At 43.0% G+C, this 13,932-nt stretch overlaps 1 protein-coding gene across 5 annotated transcripts in view; it reads left to right on the top strand.

Annotated features, from left to right (window-relative positions):
• The window catches only part of LOC123499152 (homeobox protein abdominal-A homolog), a 155,050-nt gene extending 141,344 nt beyond the window's left edge, over nt 1-13,706 (top strand). For all 5 annotated transcript variants that reach the window (XM_045246826.1, XM_045246827.1, XM_045246828.1 and 2 more), the window contains one exon: nt 7,450-13,706. In XM_045246826.1, coding sequence (XP_045102761.1) covers nt 7,450-7,695 — 246 coding nt within the window. In that variant the 3' untranslated portion in view covers nt 7,696-13,706. The remainder of the gene's footprint in view (nt 1-7,449) is intronic.
• The last annotated feature ends 226 nt before the right edge of the window (nt 13,707-13,932 follow it).

Genomic DNA, 13,932 nt, shown 5'->3' with positions numbered 1-13,932 from the left:
CCGTAGCATATACCTGGCAACTTGGACGAGTCTCTTCGTTTATGCAATGAAATAAGTAATCCCTTTTATCGGCGGAAAGTGAGAAGATAGATTAGGTTTGAACTCAAGAGTCACATCGATAAAGATAAGTAATTGTAGTTTATGGCTCTAAGATAACTAATTGGAGGTATTTACGTCAAGGATTAACTATTCATCGCAGCTTCCACTTCCATCCCGTGCATTCTTAAACACCTCCATGAGATACGTTATTGAGAGAGAGAGAGTTGATGAAATCGTACAACATTAAGACGTATCTAAATGTTTATGATAACGAATAATGTATATCATACCATATATAATGCGGATATATGTAGGTTCTATCGAATATTTTGCAGGTAAATAGATATATAGATAAACAGATAGATAGACAGACAGATAGATAGATAGATATATAGATAGATAGATAGATAGATAGATAGATAGATAGATAGATAGATAGAGAGAGAGAGAGAGAGAGAGAGAGAGAGAGAGAGAGAGAGAGAGAGAGAGAGAGAGAGAGAGAGAGAGAGAGGGGAACGAATGACAGTGAAGGGGACAGGGAGATGAGGGATGCCACTCATAGTTACTCCCTTTAATGGGCGTTTGTGGCGTCAGAACTTGGGATATTACCCTTCCTGATGTGACTCCGGGGAGCTCTCGGCCCCGTATCGTTGTCACGTGCAGGCGTCTACTCTCTCTCAGGTTAGTGTTCGCTTTCAGTTTTGGAATGAGGAAATAGTTTACATACCGTGAATCAGGCCACCAAGTATCCGTATGTAATATTAACTGCGAGGTATTTATTGCATTATATTACCGAAGTTATAGTTGTCTTTACCTCCCAACTGCGATCATTTATAGATAATAAAGGTGTTTCAAGAAATAACTTACATTTCTTGCAATAACATTCATCGTCAATGTATATGTATATCTAAAGACTAAATAAACTGAAATGCCGCTGGATAGCAGAGACTGACGAGAAAACACAGTCGCTGTCTCTACCTCAGACTTACGGCAGCCATTTGTTTTTGTTACGTAGAATATAATGGAGCTCCTGATCGTCCCTCCCCTGAACCCATGCCGCGCCTGACTCACCAACACGAGGCTCAGGCACACCTCCGTCCACTCCCGCCCTCTAGAATACAAGGCACGACTCGGGCGGGTCACGGTGGATTTCGAAGGTTCCAGCGGAACCCTGCCTAGCCACGCCTGTCATTGCTGCATGTTGAACACTCCATGCACCCACCGAGCTAAGGAAGCGACTTGTTAGACGGACCATAACCCTCTAGTGCCTTATTTTTACCCAGAATATCGGAAAGCCGCTTTCACTGGGTCGTAGAGCCGGTAGTAAACAATAGGTGATATAAATCATATTTATGAAACGTGGTTAATTATGGAGCCCGTGCTGCCAGACGTAAGACTTAAGGAAGCCCCGCTAAACCGAATCTCAATCCGGCTTCGCTCCATGCTGGACGTATACGGATCGGATAAGCGAAAGGGGGAGGAGTGTAGTCACCCAACACCGTGAAATTGTACTTCAATTGTCCGATAATTTCCGGTAGGGTGAGTCGGGAGGGGCGGCGATCGAAGGCTGACTGACGAGACACGTTCCCATTCATCACCACTCACCCCATTGTTGCAGGTTGTTCTCTTTCCGTGATGTTTTAATCCAGCTTAAAAAAAATAGATATACACGGCAAAACAACATCTAGACGAGAGGTGCACGAACCTGATACGAGTAATAAAGCACAGTAGAAAACGTACGATAGGCAGAGAATAGGTCTTGCTTTTTGACTCTTTAGATTACGCAAATTCGAACAGAAACGACGAAACTATTTGAAATTCCACCATCCAAGAGTTGCGGACGATGGTGAACCAACATTCCTCCCCCGATATTGCAACACTGCATATACGCCCAGGGGTTCGCCGAGACCTGGGAGGGGAGAGGAAGGGAGCCATGAGATATGACTTATCAACCGCTAACGACCCACGGACAGACATTCGTATAAAGACCAACACAAAACAAGAGCCCACTAAAGTTAAAACACCAATATCTGACCACAACCCCCCTTCTGGTTGGAGCATGTGTATGATTCTAAGAATGATTTATTGGGCTTGTGAAGTAGAGGCTTGCCATTACCGATCCTCCGTGACACACAGTCTATATCGGGTATTGGTTTCTTTTAGGCAGGATGGAGACCCGATTAAGAAGGCTGTGGCGTGTGGGGGAGAGAAAGGTGCGTGGTGGTGGCGGTCCAGCTCCCACTTGCTGCTCTCACCTGCTCGGGATTCGCCTTTGTTTTAGGGTCACCAAGGAGAGACGCATTCTATTTCCACATTTTCCTTATCGAATTCTCATTTCCACCCACCGTCGGACTACTGCACACTTCGTCATGCCGATGTAATATGTCTGACACGCCTTCTCTTTATACCAGTGATATAAAATGATTTGTGATCTACAATAGATTTAAAGCATCAACTATGAAAAGTATTACTTAAATGAAAAGAAGAAAATGAAGGTATACAAAACAATTTTCTTCATAATAATCAAATGTCATTATTAGTAAAAGATAAAGAGCCATTAACACTTTATGAGATATATAAGAAACATTCACACCTCTTTTGATGATCAACGATTGCCAATCAAAAGAGAGAGTCTGGCATCGACTCAAACAACAAGATGTAAAGTAAAGAGGATCCTTAGTTTGACAAATATTGAAAGGGACAAGTTGCCAGTGTCCCTCGGAGTCTGAACCACGGTCACTCAGGCCACCGCGAACCATAATCCCAGGCTGCTTTATTGCCCAAGTTGCTTCATTAGTGGAGTTAATGCTGGCTGGACGCGCTGCTACTGCTATCGAATCAGCTAATTTGGTAATTACGAAATGTACGTGGCGATCTGGTAATAGTCGGCCGTCTTCTGTGTGTGTGTGTGTGTGTGTGTGTGTGTGTGTGTGTGTGTGTGTGTGTGCCGACAAGCAAGTGCTACTTAGTACTTTGTGGTGAGGGTGCGAGAGAACAATGGGTAGATGGTTGGCGAGTGATGCTACGAGTTTCAGGAAATGTAGTACAGAAAGTGGAAAAACGGGAAGATAAACTTTCATGTTGCCTCCTGATGCTGCAAGGTTTTGTGATGAGTTTCATGCTATGGCAGGTGCGTTGCTTGATTTGTGGTCAGAAGCGTTTATAGTTTTAATATTTTTACCAGTTTATGATGTCTATTCTCACGACTCCAGAGGAAAACGAAATCCAACGAAGTTCCATGGAAAAGACTTGGAATTGTTTCGCTAGTAGAGAGAGAGAGAGAGAGAGAGAGAGAGAGAGAGAGAGAGAGAGAGAGAGAGAGAGAATTCTGCAAAGCCACATAATTGCAGAGTAAACACATTCTTTAGTAAAGTGCACACGATTTCACTTAAAGTGTACATGTGTGTGCGTTTGTCTTTGATATATATATATATATATATATATATATATATATATATATATATATATATATATATATATATATATATATATATATATATATATATATATATATATATATATGCAAACAAATAGTTACACAGTTAAAAACGGATAAGTAGGGTGTAGATTAAAAAAAGGAAAGTGACAGAGACTCTGACAGAGAGAAATACTCATACAAGTTTATCAACTCATCCTCCTTCCCTCACACACACACACACACACACACACACACACACACACACACACACACACACACACACACACACACACACACACACACACTCAACAGAGCCGCACCTAACATTCGTACACTACCTGAAGCCTTCCCTCACGCAAATACCCTTCCCCCATTAGCACTGCCTGGGCGGTACCTGGTTTGGTTGGGGAGGGGCGAAGGGCGAAGGGGAAGGCGGTTTCCTACCTCCTTTGCGCCTCACCTCAGGCTGGGGTAAACAAGGGCGGGAGGGAGGGACGTACCCACAGTAATAACTCAACGGGCACAAGAAGCCCTTAGACGCCTAACAAGAGTCCGCGGCAGCTAAGGACCCCGGTAATGTTTTGCATAGTAATAGATATAGCATTAACCGTGTTCTCTAAGAAGGAGTGGAAAAGGGTGATGGTTCCTTCCTCTCCCTTAGGCAGTGGAGTCTATGTGTAATTGTGTGGTCCTCGCCAGGAGACAGACTGACACACTGTACCACCATTAGAGAGACAGAGGGGCCCACCGTCAGAGCCAATCACCTAGGGATGCATATAAACAGTAATTATACAAAGTTATGACCTATTATAGGTTTTAATTCTTAGCACAGTGTCGCTTGTTGCCAGTACAGTCAAGACATGAATACATAAGGCAATATGATGAGGACGGCATAGGATTGTGTTCACGGCGATGGTCTATGATTGGCCAGTTGTCTTCCAGCATCTAGACCTTTCCGCCTCTTCCCTTGAAAAAAAAGACAGTAAAGACTTGATCTTTTGTGTATTCTGAGCTAGATGAATAATAACTAGACAAAAACAAAATCGACGTACATTTTTTTCTTTACAGCAAGTGAAAACTTAACAGGCTCTTGTGAATTCATCTTCATTTATAATTATTGCTATTTCTTTCTGTCGTTCGTATTTTAAGACATGTTACATCCCTTTGACCGTGAGAGACAGATGGTATAATTTGCTGTTGTACCGACAATTTTCTAGCAATAACATGTTCCCTTCTTCTTGTATATATGTAGTTCCTGTTTTTGGTAATTTGTTGTAAAATTTAGCTTATGCTTGCTCATTTTTCTTATCAGATCTTTTTCGCGTTATCTCTGAGAGTCAATTGACCTAAGTATCCATAAATCATCCTAGAAAATTCTGCCTGCTTACGTGACACCAGCAATTTAAGTCGCAGATTGTTCCAGCAACAATAACAATAGCAATAACAAAATAACCAAGATTCGAGTAATATCTGATAGTTATGCACCTCATTCCCTTCCGCCATAACTCCTCTAGCGAGCAATTGACAGGTGCTGACTTAAAAAAAAAAAAAACTCTTCTACAGTTCCACTTTCCACGCATGCCTTATAACACTTAAGTCCCACGTGGCCACTCCATCTACTCCACCTTATCACTTCACCTCGTCTATTTTGTGAGAAAAGTCACTAAGCTGGTTTTATAGCCACCAATCTTCCCTTCTAACCCATACTTCGCCCTTCGCTTTCGCCAGTATCACAATAATTCCCTGCCGTCCCCTTGCCCCCCACATCACCCAAACGAGTCTTCAAACGACTCTGAAGAAGACAAGTTATGGTTGGTTGTTGGCGCCTGAGAAGTCCTCAACTTACGTCTACCGCACCTGTTCTCTTATTTTTCCCTCACCTTTATAATTCTTCCCCTTTTCCATTTTTTTTTATACTTCCGCTATCTCTTATCTCAACACTAGGGCCTTTCAATTTCATTTTGAGGATGAAAGTTTCGATTTTGTTTCCTTTTATACGTGAATCTGATTGATTCTTAGTTATCTATAAAAAAAAAATCAAAACTAAGAGAGGCATTAACAAATCACGATTAATCGGTTAGTGTATTTCACAGTTTGCATGCTAAAATGTAAATACAAGAACCTCGTCGCCCCAGCCACAAGCACGTGCTATCAGCCACATGGAGGAGAAGGGGACATACCATTCACCAGTCGATAAAGGTCATGTTGCTGCTGCCTCACCCTTTGACCATCTCTTTATTGTGTTGGGGGTGTTAATAAGCAGTGGTGGAGAGAGCCGCGGCTCACATCATTCCCACGCCATGGCGCCTGGATCCCTTTTGAGCGTGACGCACCAACACGGCCCACTTCTTGTGGAGCGTGGAGGCTTGGCTGGCTCGTGTCCTTGCTGTTTGTTTTGTCTGTCATAAGCTTGATGTTTAGCGTGTAGTCCAGGCAGCGGCAGATTACCTTAACGAGGGCTGGGACTCGACGCTATGTCAAAACGTCCTATAATTTGGTAGAAATCTTGCCGGCTTGTAATTGGCGGTCTCATTTTTGACCAGGCAACATGAAGGATGGTTGTGAGTTTCCCTTCCAATTTTTTTTTTTTTCGTTTCATGTGTCTCCTACTGGTTTGCCTTCTTCTGTTCCCTCCCACCAGATTCGTCCCCTACTCTGCCTGGATCCTCTTCGTCTCCCTATCTGAGCTTCGGATTTGCTGAATTGTCTCTTCTTTAATTATTTTGATCCAATATCCCAGAATTCTGCACAAAAGGCAATTGATTTTGTAACACAGACACACACACACACACACACACACACACACACACACACACACACACACACACACACACACACACACTCTCTCTCTCTCTCTCTCTCTCTCTCTCTCTCTCTCTCTCTCTCTCTCTCTCTCTCTCTCTCTCTCTCACTCGCAATCTTTTATGACCAAACTTTCTTTTCTAGCGACTCACCAACGTCAACTATCATGTCTGTGAAGGAACAGTTTCAGTAACGTAGTTGGTGTTCCGTCAAACACAAAGATAACAATGAAGTCATCGAATTTGGGAATTTCTTCTCTCTTTCTTTTATTATGATACAACCTTACATTTGATCCTTCAAAGTTATACAGTACCCTTTACTTCACATTCCTTTCTTCCAAGCATCGTATTTACAGCATGAGGAAAAAATGCAGTAAAATACCAGCTGAGGAAAGCAGATCACGTCAGGTACACGTGCTCCCGTCCCTCATTGCCTTGCCCGCCACACGATAATCTTTCCTGTCTTGAACCACACGCTCAGGTGCTCCCCCGGCAGACAGGTGTGCTAGGCGTCGTCAAGGTGGTGATTAGCCGCGAACGACCCATTGCGTGTTATTGTGTCGTCCACTGGGCTGGTTAATGAGTGCCAGTGGTAATTATCGCTAATGTTAATCCCAGTAATGTCCATGCTAATATATACATAGCTACCACAAACATGTCTATAAATTAGTAGGAAGTACATATATATATATATATATATATATATATATATATATATATATATATATATATATATATATATATATATATATATATATATATATATATACATTTAGCAACCATATTAATTTATGAAAGGATATCTTTACTTCTGTGTTGCTAAGAAGGTTGCATTTATGTTGTTCTACATTTTGCTGATTATAATGTGGAGGGGTAGGTGAAAATATAGTTGTCTGAACTTGTCTAGATCATCCACTTTCCACCTGCACCGCCTGGCTTTTCTAAAACACTTCCTGGTCTGCTTCTCGTGTCATACCAAAATGCACAATGAAAGGCATACAACTGACCTGTTATCTTTCTTCATCTATTTGATGTTCCTGTTCCATAATTCACAAATGTTATTTTTTACTTATCGTCGCCATCACTGGTGAAAGTTTTCTGGTATGCATCATATATGAATATGTTACTCCACATTGGCAGGGCATTCTATACTACTCTGCAACTTGTGTCTAATATGGGATGTTTTTTCAGGTGAAAATCTGGTTCCAAAACCGGCGCATGAAGCTGAAGAAGGAGCTGCGAGCGGTGAAGGAAATCAACGAACAGGTGCGACGGGAACGAGAAGAGCAGGATAAGCTCAAGCAGCAACAAGACGACAAAAAGGCAAACAAGGAACAACAGCCGTCAACAGCTAACGGCCAGCCTGCCTCAGCCACCAACGGCACCTCTTCATCGTCAGCGGGAGGTGGCACTGGGGATACCAAGGCTGCAACTTAACGCCAAGGTACTTGTTCCCCTGAAGGGCGTGCTGCTGCTGATACTGCTGCTGCATATGTAAGCAAATATCCTCACTTCTCGGCTACCAGAACCAATGATATGCACGCCCAACCAACCACTTTCACGTCCACACCTTCAGCAGAAGCTCCGCCCCCCGACCCCGACCCTCAGCCACGTCCTCATTCTGGAGGGCTCTCCGAGGAGACCTTGTTTACCCTACTTCAGCATCACTTTAATGCTTAAGACCAACCTACGAGTCTTACTGCTTTATGATTCTTAGTGATGGTGAAAATTTGATACTAAAAGAAAATTTTCATTGGCTACGAATGTAAAATTACTGATAGCAAAGCAAAAATAATGTCCTGGCGAAAAGTTACTACACTGAAAAATATGTGCAAGCGTTTGCTCGTGTGGGTAATTTGGCGCCAGGAGGTGCTGCTCGGCCTAGAAGGCTGTGTGTTGAGGTGCGGGGCGTGGACACTACCAGCGGGCACTTCAGGAGATGAACCAGCAAGTGTCTCTGTACTTGTAACATCCAGGAGCTGGCAAGCTTCACCACCAACCTCTACTGTAACAGTGAACGCAGAAAATCCATTATCATTAACCAGCCCATACAACACTTGAACCAACATCAACAAAGCAAACGCAAAGCAAGAACCATATCCAGTTAGTGCAAAGTACGAGAAAACATCTTAGGTCTCGTGAAACAGTTTCCCGATGCTAGGCCAACACCCCGGTATTGGTGTTCAGAAGGACGCAAGACATGCCTAAAGACTTTTCCTCCCCTCCAGAACTTGACCCCGAGAAACTTCCTCACGCGCCAACTCACCACCCGGGCCTCACCACACACTTCCTCGCTCAGGGCTTGAGGGGTGTTGCAGACGAGTGGCGAAATAAACAAAGCTCAACGGAGACACCGCCCACCGTAAATTTTATAACCCCCGCCCCCATGACCTCTTATGCGTGAATGACAAAGGCGAATCCCCTGCAACTCTGACCACTAGATAGTATTGTCAAAAATCTATACTGAGGATGCATCATGTCAGCACCCCTAAGGCACCCATCCATGGAAACCTAGACCAACATGATGAGGGTAGTGGGGTATTCGCATTGTCGAGTGTACGAGTCTGGTGGATGTTATGGATCGACCCGGCCGTCTTACTGTACGCACGGCGGACGAGACAGCAGTGATCTTATACTGTAGTTATAAATGAGATGATGTAGGACATGAGTCACGACTTTGAGAGGACACTGATATGCTTTCTTACTGTTTCCTTCCTAGAATATTCCACGTTAACTAAATGTTACTTTATCGGAATGTATTTTTTTTTTTTGTTTTTTGTAAATTAGATATTAACCAATGATTCCAGCTTTAAGTTCTTGCAAAGGTTAAACGCTGTAGTTTTTTTTCGACTTGTTTGACGAATATGGAAGATGGTAGTGCAGTGACTGAGTGTTGTTACATTGTGAATGAATTATATTTATTTCTATTAATTGTTATGTTTGTCTCGAGATTTGATATAGGGATGTCTGCCATGGCGGGTGTAACCGAAAGGAGTACATGTAGCCTTGTTCGTTGAGTGCATGTGCTCCAGAACGACCATGGCGAAGTACAAAGAAGGAGAACTGTAATGAAACTCTCTGCACTCCTCAGTGTTGCTCACTATACTAACATTGTTCCTGTTCGGTATTGCATTGGCATGACTGGAAAGCACTGACACCACAGGTGAAGCAGAGAGTTTCAAGGTGCGACAACAGAGTGAGGAAGAATTAGTGCAATAGCCGATATGCTAAATTAGAGCTTTAAAGGTGGATAAATATTATTTTGAAAACTATCAATTTCTAGGTTTAGGGAAATTATAAGAGTGGATTTATTGGTGATCCATTCTTTGACACCTCTCTCCTCCGAATTATTTTAATAGTAATAATGTGTGTATGCATAATAGCTGTTTACCGAGGCCAAGGAGTGTGCATGATTACTGTGACACAAGGCGGAGGGAGATTCGGTGCGAGGCCTTACTGGAGGTCAGATGGAGGTCACGGATATCCTCGTAGCCTCACTGTGCCCTAGTAAGGTCATGCCTCGTTCTCCTCCCTCTCCCCCTCCAGGTGTCAACGTGAGGCCAGGGTGTTTAGTGTGTAAGTTGTTGGCCACGCCCTTCCCTGCCTTTCTGATGTCAAGAAAACACACAAACACAGGAAAAAAAAAAGAAACTTTAAAATGTATTTGCAAGAAAGAGAAATTCGATGTTAAAAGCAAGACACTTCAGAAAGTCAGGGGACTCAGCAGGCTTAGTGACTTGATAATGGGTTAGGATCTCAAGAGGGTAACATTGGACATGGCTTCATTGGAGGTTTTTCATCGGATTTTAATTTTATTTCCTATACATAAGGGTAATTCTTATATGTATATTTTCTTTTAGTATTTAGTCTTCGCAACATACAACGAAGAAATCTTGCAAACTTTTCTTTTAATCCGTGGAACATGTCCGACTTGTTTGGAATGTATTTTTTTTTTCGGCATTGTTATAGAGCGGAAATGTTATAATGTTAACATTATTTGTAGTTACAGAGCAACGGTAGTAAGGCAAAGAATATACACTGCGTGTGACACAAAGTGATCGGCCGCCACAAGACTTGACGTTTCACGTAAACAAGGCGGCCCCTCGTGGCTTGGGGAGAAGAGAAAGCAATCACGCGAGACTAGCTGGCTGCCGTGGGTCTGCGCCATACATCACTCGCGTCGCCTCGTGTGCCTGCTGCAGGTTCACTGACTCACACATAAAGGTCGTGTGTCGAACCAGACCAAGAGAGAATTTAAGAGAAAATTTAAAGGTTATCAGTGAACGTAGTCACCTGTTCACAATAGAATAAAAACTTAATTAGTATATATTCTGTTTCATGATTACACTGGAAAGTAAAACAAAACTTTGAATATCCATAGAGTAATATCAAACAACAAAACATTACTAGTACTGGACGGATTACACTCCCTAGCTTTACGCGAGACCCCGCCCCACGCACGTGACTCAGACATGGCGAACCCGCATGATGGTGGCCGCAATTAACTCGTGAGATACATAGCCCCGGGCGCCGCACACCACCACCACCAACGCCAGCACACACCGAGAACACAACACAAAGCAATGGCCGCGGTAAACCTTTCTTCGGTGGAGCGTGAAACGTGATAGTATAATCTTCCTTCATATTGCTTTTTTCTCGAGACAACTATAACGGAGCAGTTTTTCTCCTTTGTTTATTCTGATGGAAATCCTCGGAATTTTACTTCTCATCGTTTTAATTATTATTCTTCCAGCCCTTCAGTGGCCATGATGTGAATGGATACACGTCTGCTTGATTAGAGATTGGATGCACATGGGGAAGAGAACACTTTGGCAGCAGTGAGACGGAGCGAATGAGTTTTCCATGAGACTTGTCTTACTTTCCCATCTTGGGCTTGCCTGTCGATACTTTGCACGTTGCCACAGATGAAGAGTTTACTGTTTTGCTTCATCTGTAACTTTCCTACGTTAACTTATTACCTATAATTGTTCTCAAGGAAAAGTTGCCTTTCAATGAATCTTCCATTATTAAAAATTGCGAAAATCAATATTATTTTCTTCAGCAAAGCCACCTTCAGACGGTATAATTTAGTAGTTATTTTCACGAGAGATCAATGATATGAGGATCCAGTGACCCCACACACGCGTATCGGCAGGTGAGGGAGCAGGCAGCCTGTTCCCCGAGCCTCACACCACCACCACCAACAACTAACTACCACGAATCATCCTACTTGTGGCTATTCGTCTTTTCGACACTCATATGTGTTTTAGAGTTTCTTTTGAGATACCAACACGCTGTCGAGCGTTTGTGAAGTTCAAATGGCATGACATGATGTCTTAGTGGCTATAAAGCAATCGGCAGAAAGGTTAGTTATCACTTTGGGTCCGGGTGCAAGTTCTTTTAGGGGAATAGCAGACAATGTTTCTTTCCTGTTAGGTAACATAACCTTCAAACTCTGACACTCGAGGTTAAAGATATATGTCATCTTTTCGGGAAACTACTTTGTTAAACACATAGTCATACTCTCAAGGAAGGAAAGTTTTTATGTCTGCGTTTCTCAGGGAGCTAAACAACACATCCCTTTGCCGCCCGCTGCTCACTGCCCTCACGCGGCGTGACTCTTGCGTCAGAGGAAGTAAAGCCACTGAAGCGAGAGCCAGTCGTGTCCGCCACCATCCATGACGATGTTACCACCACTCCATGAGCTTGTGCGGTGCTGCAACACAAGCAGGAAACAAAAAAAAAGGCACGAGGTCGCTACCACCGGGCTGGCAGCCGAACAGGGTCTCCAAGATCCTGCCAGCACCTCCGTCAACCTGAGCTGCACGTGCAGGCACTTGATGCTCTCTCGAGACACGTACGGCTTATGGGTTCCTCGGAACACCAAATATTTCACCATCACCAAGTCACCAAGTGCTGAGTTCTTCATGACAACTGTGGTTCATCTTCGTTAAGTCTGGAGAACACATGTGCACACGGAAGGTAAAGCATTCTGTGTGCACAGGCTTCTTTGATACACTAAAGGAAAGCATGAACACAAAACGTTTCGTGATGACCAAGCACTGGTTCACATACGTATTTTCAGACTGTGAAGGCAAAAATATATGAATTAACTTTTTTAAACATTTGGAATGGTGTGTAGAATAAAAGCGAAGGACATGGACAAAAATTGATTTTTTTATAAACATAGAAATGTGCACACATAACATGGAAGAAAGTGCTGTGTACTCCTGTATCCACCCCCGGTGTCAGTGTTCTACAAAAAAGTGTATCCATAGATGTTTAAAATTGTAAGTAATTTTATAAATGTCCTTTGTGAACTTTTATGTAACTGATACGTGTAGGAATTTTCGTTGGTCAATTTCTCTAACTCTTTCCCTCTTCTCCATATCTTTCCCTATTCCTATCACCATGTGTGTTTTCAATGGCTATGCGTAAGCTAGGCATATGTAAGAAAGGGAAATATTCATCCTTTTATTCATCGTACGTTATGCCAAATAATTTGTACTTACATGCGGCTGAATGCACAATGTGTTTTAGTAGGACCATGTAAAATATTAAAAAAAGTACTGCACTGACAATACTCCCTGTAAAAAGTCTAAGATTTTCTATTGTTCGCTTGATAGTACATGTAGCTGACACTCCCCCCCCTTCAGCTTGGAGCAAGTAGAGGTCTTCATAAGGTGACAGAATGAAGCTATTTTGAGCCTTATTCAGTCCTGCTAAACGGTCCCCCCGTAAGTAAAGCTCAGGGAAGCTCGTCTCGTCACTTATAGGTGTTTTCAGCTTGACTTTGTAAAGCTGTTGACTCGTTAACATCCCTCGGTTGTTTTCTTTCGTGCACTCCGTATGCTCTTTAGGTGCTGTTCACTAATTTAACGAAGGGGGCAGCCAGATATCTTTTGTTTTTTGCCGATGGATACAGTCTTCAGATGTTTCAGTTTGAGAGCCTGTAGTGAAGCCCTTGAGAGGCTTCCTTGCAGAGACTACAAATGGCAATAGCGTTGCTCACGTAATATCCATGGTTGGCTGAAGGCGAGTAGGCCAAGTGGAAGGAAACATGAAACTTGTCTTTGTTATAGAATGCGTGTACATTGTTTTTATCTTTATTATTGTATTAAGCAACATTATTGTTACATGCGTACAAAAATCACAGAACAGGCTAGGACACATTTTTCATTATTATTATTTAAGCGCATCCCAGTGTTATAAATACTAGGTGTACATAGAATCTAAATGTCCTGTCCGTGTTGGTCGGCTGGGAGTTGTAGACCAAGGAAGACGAGGAGGCGGGAGGCGACTAGAGAGAAATTGGTCGGTAGGGAGTTTTGAACTTTGATGTGCTGGGAAGAAAGAGAGAGAGAGAGAGAGAGAGAGAGAGAGAGAGAGAGAGAGAGAGAGAGAGAGAGAGAGAGAGAGAGAGAGAGAGAGAGAGAGAGAGAGAGAGAGAGAGAGAGAGAGAGAGAGAGAGAGAGAGAGAGAGAGAGAGAGAGAAAGAAAAAGAGAGAGCGATTGGGGAGGGAGGGAGGGTGGGAGGGAGGGAGGGAGGGAGGGGGAAGTGCCGAGTAAAGGCTAGCAGAGGTCAAGGGGTCAATGGGGGTTCTTAGCTAAAAAAAAAAAAAAAAAAAAAAATGTTTTCTTCATCTTTCCGTTGTGGGACTTCCTCTGTGGTGG

Source organism: Portunus trituberculatus, chromosome 49 (genome assembly GCF_017591435.1).
Source record: "Portunus trituberculatus isolate SZX2019 chromosome 49, ASM1759143v1, whole genome shotgun sequence".
Lineage (NCBI taxonomy): Eukaryota > Metazoa > Arthropoda > Malacostraca > Decapoda > Portunidae > Portunus > Portunus trituberculatus.
This window is presented reverse-complemented; position numbering and strand designations above follow the sequence as displayed.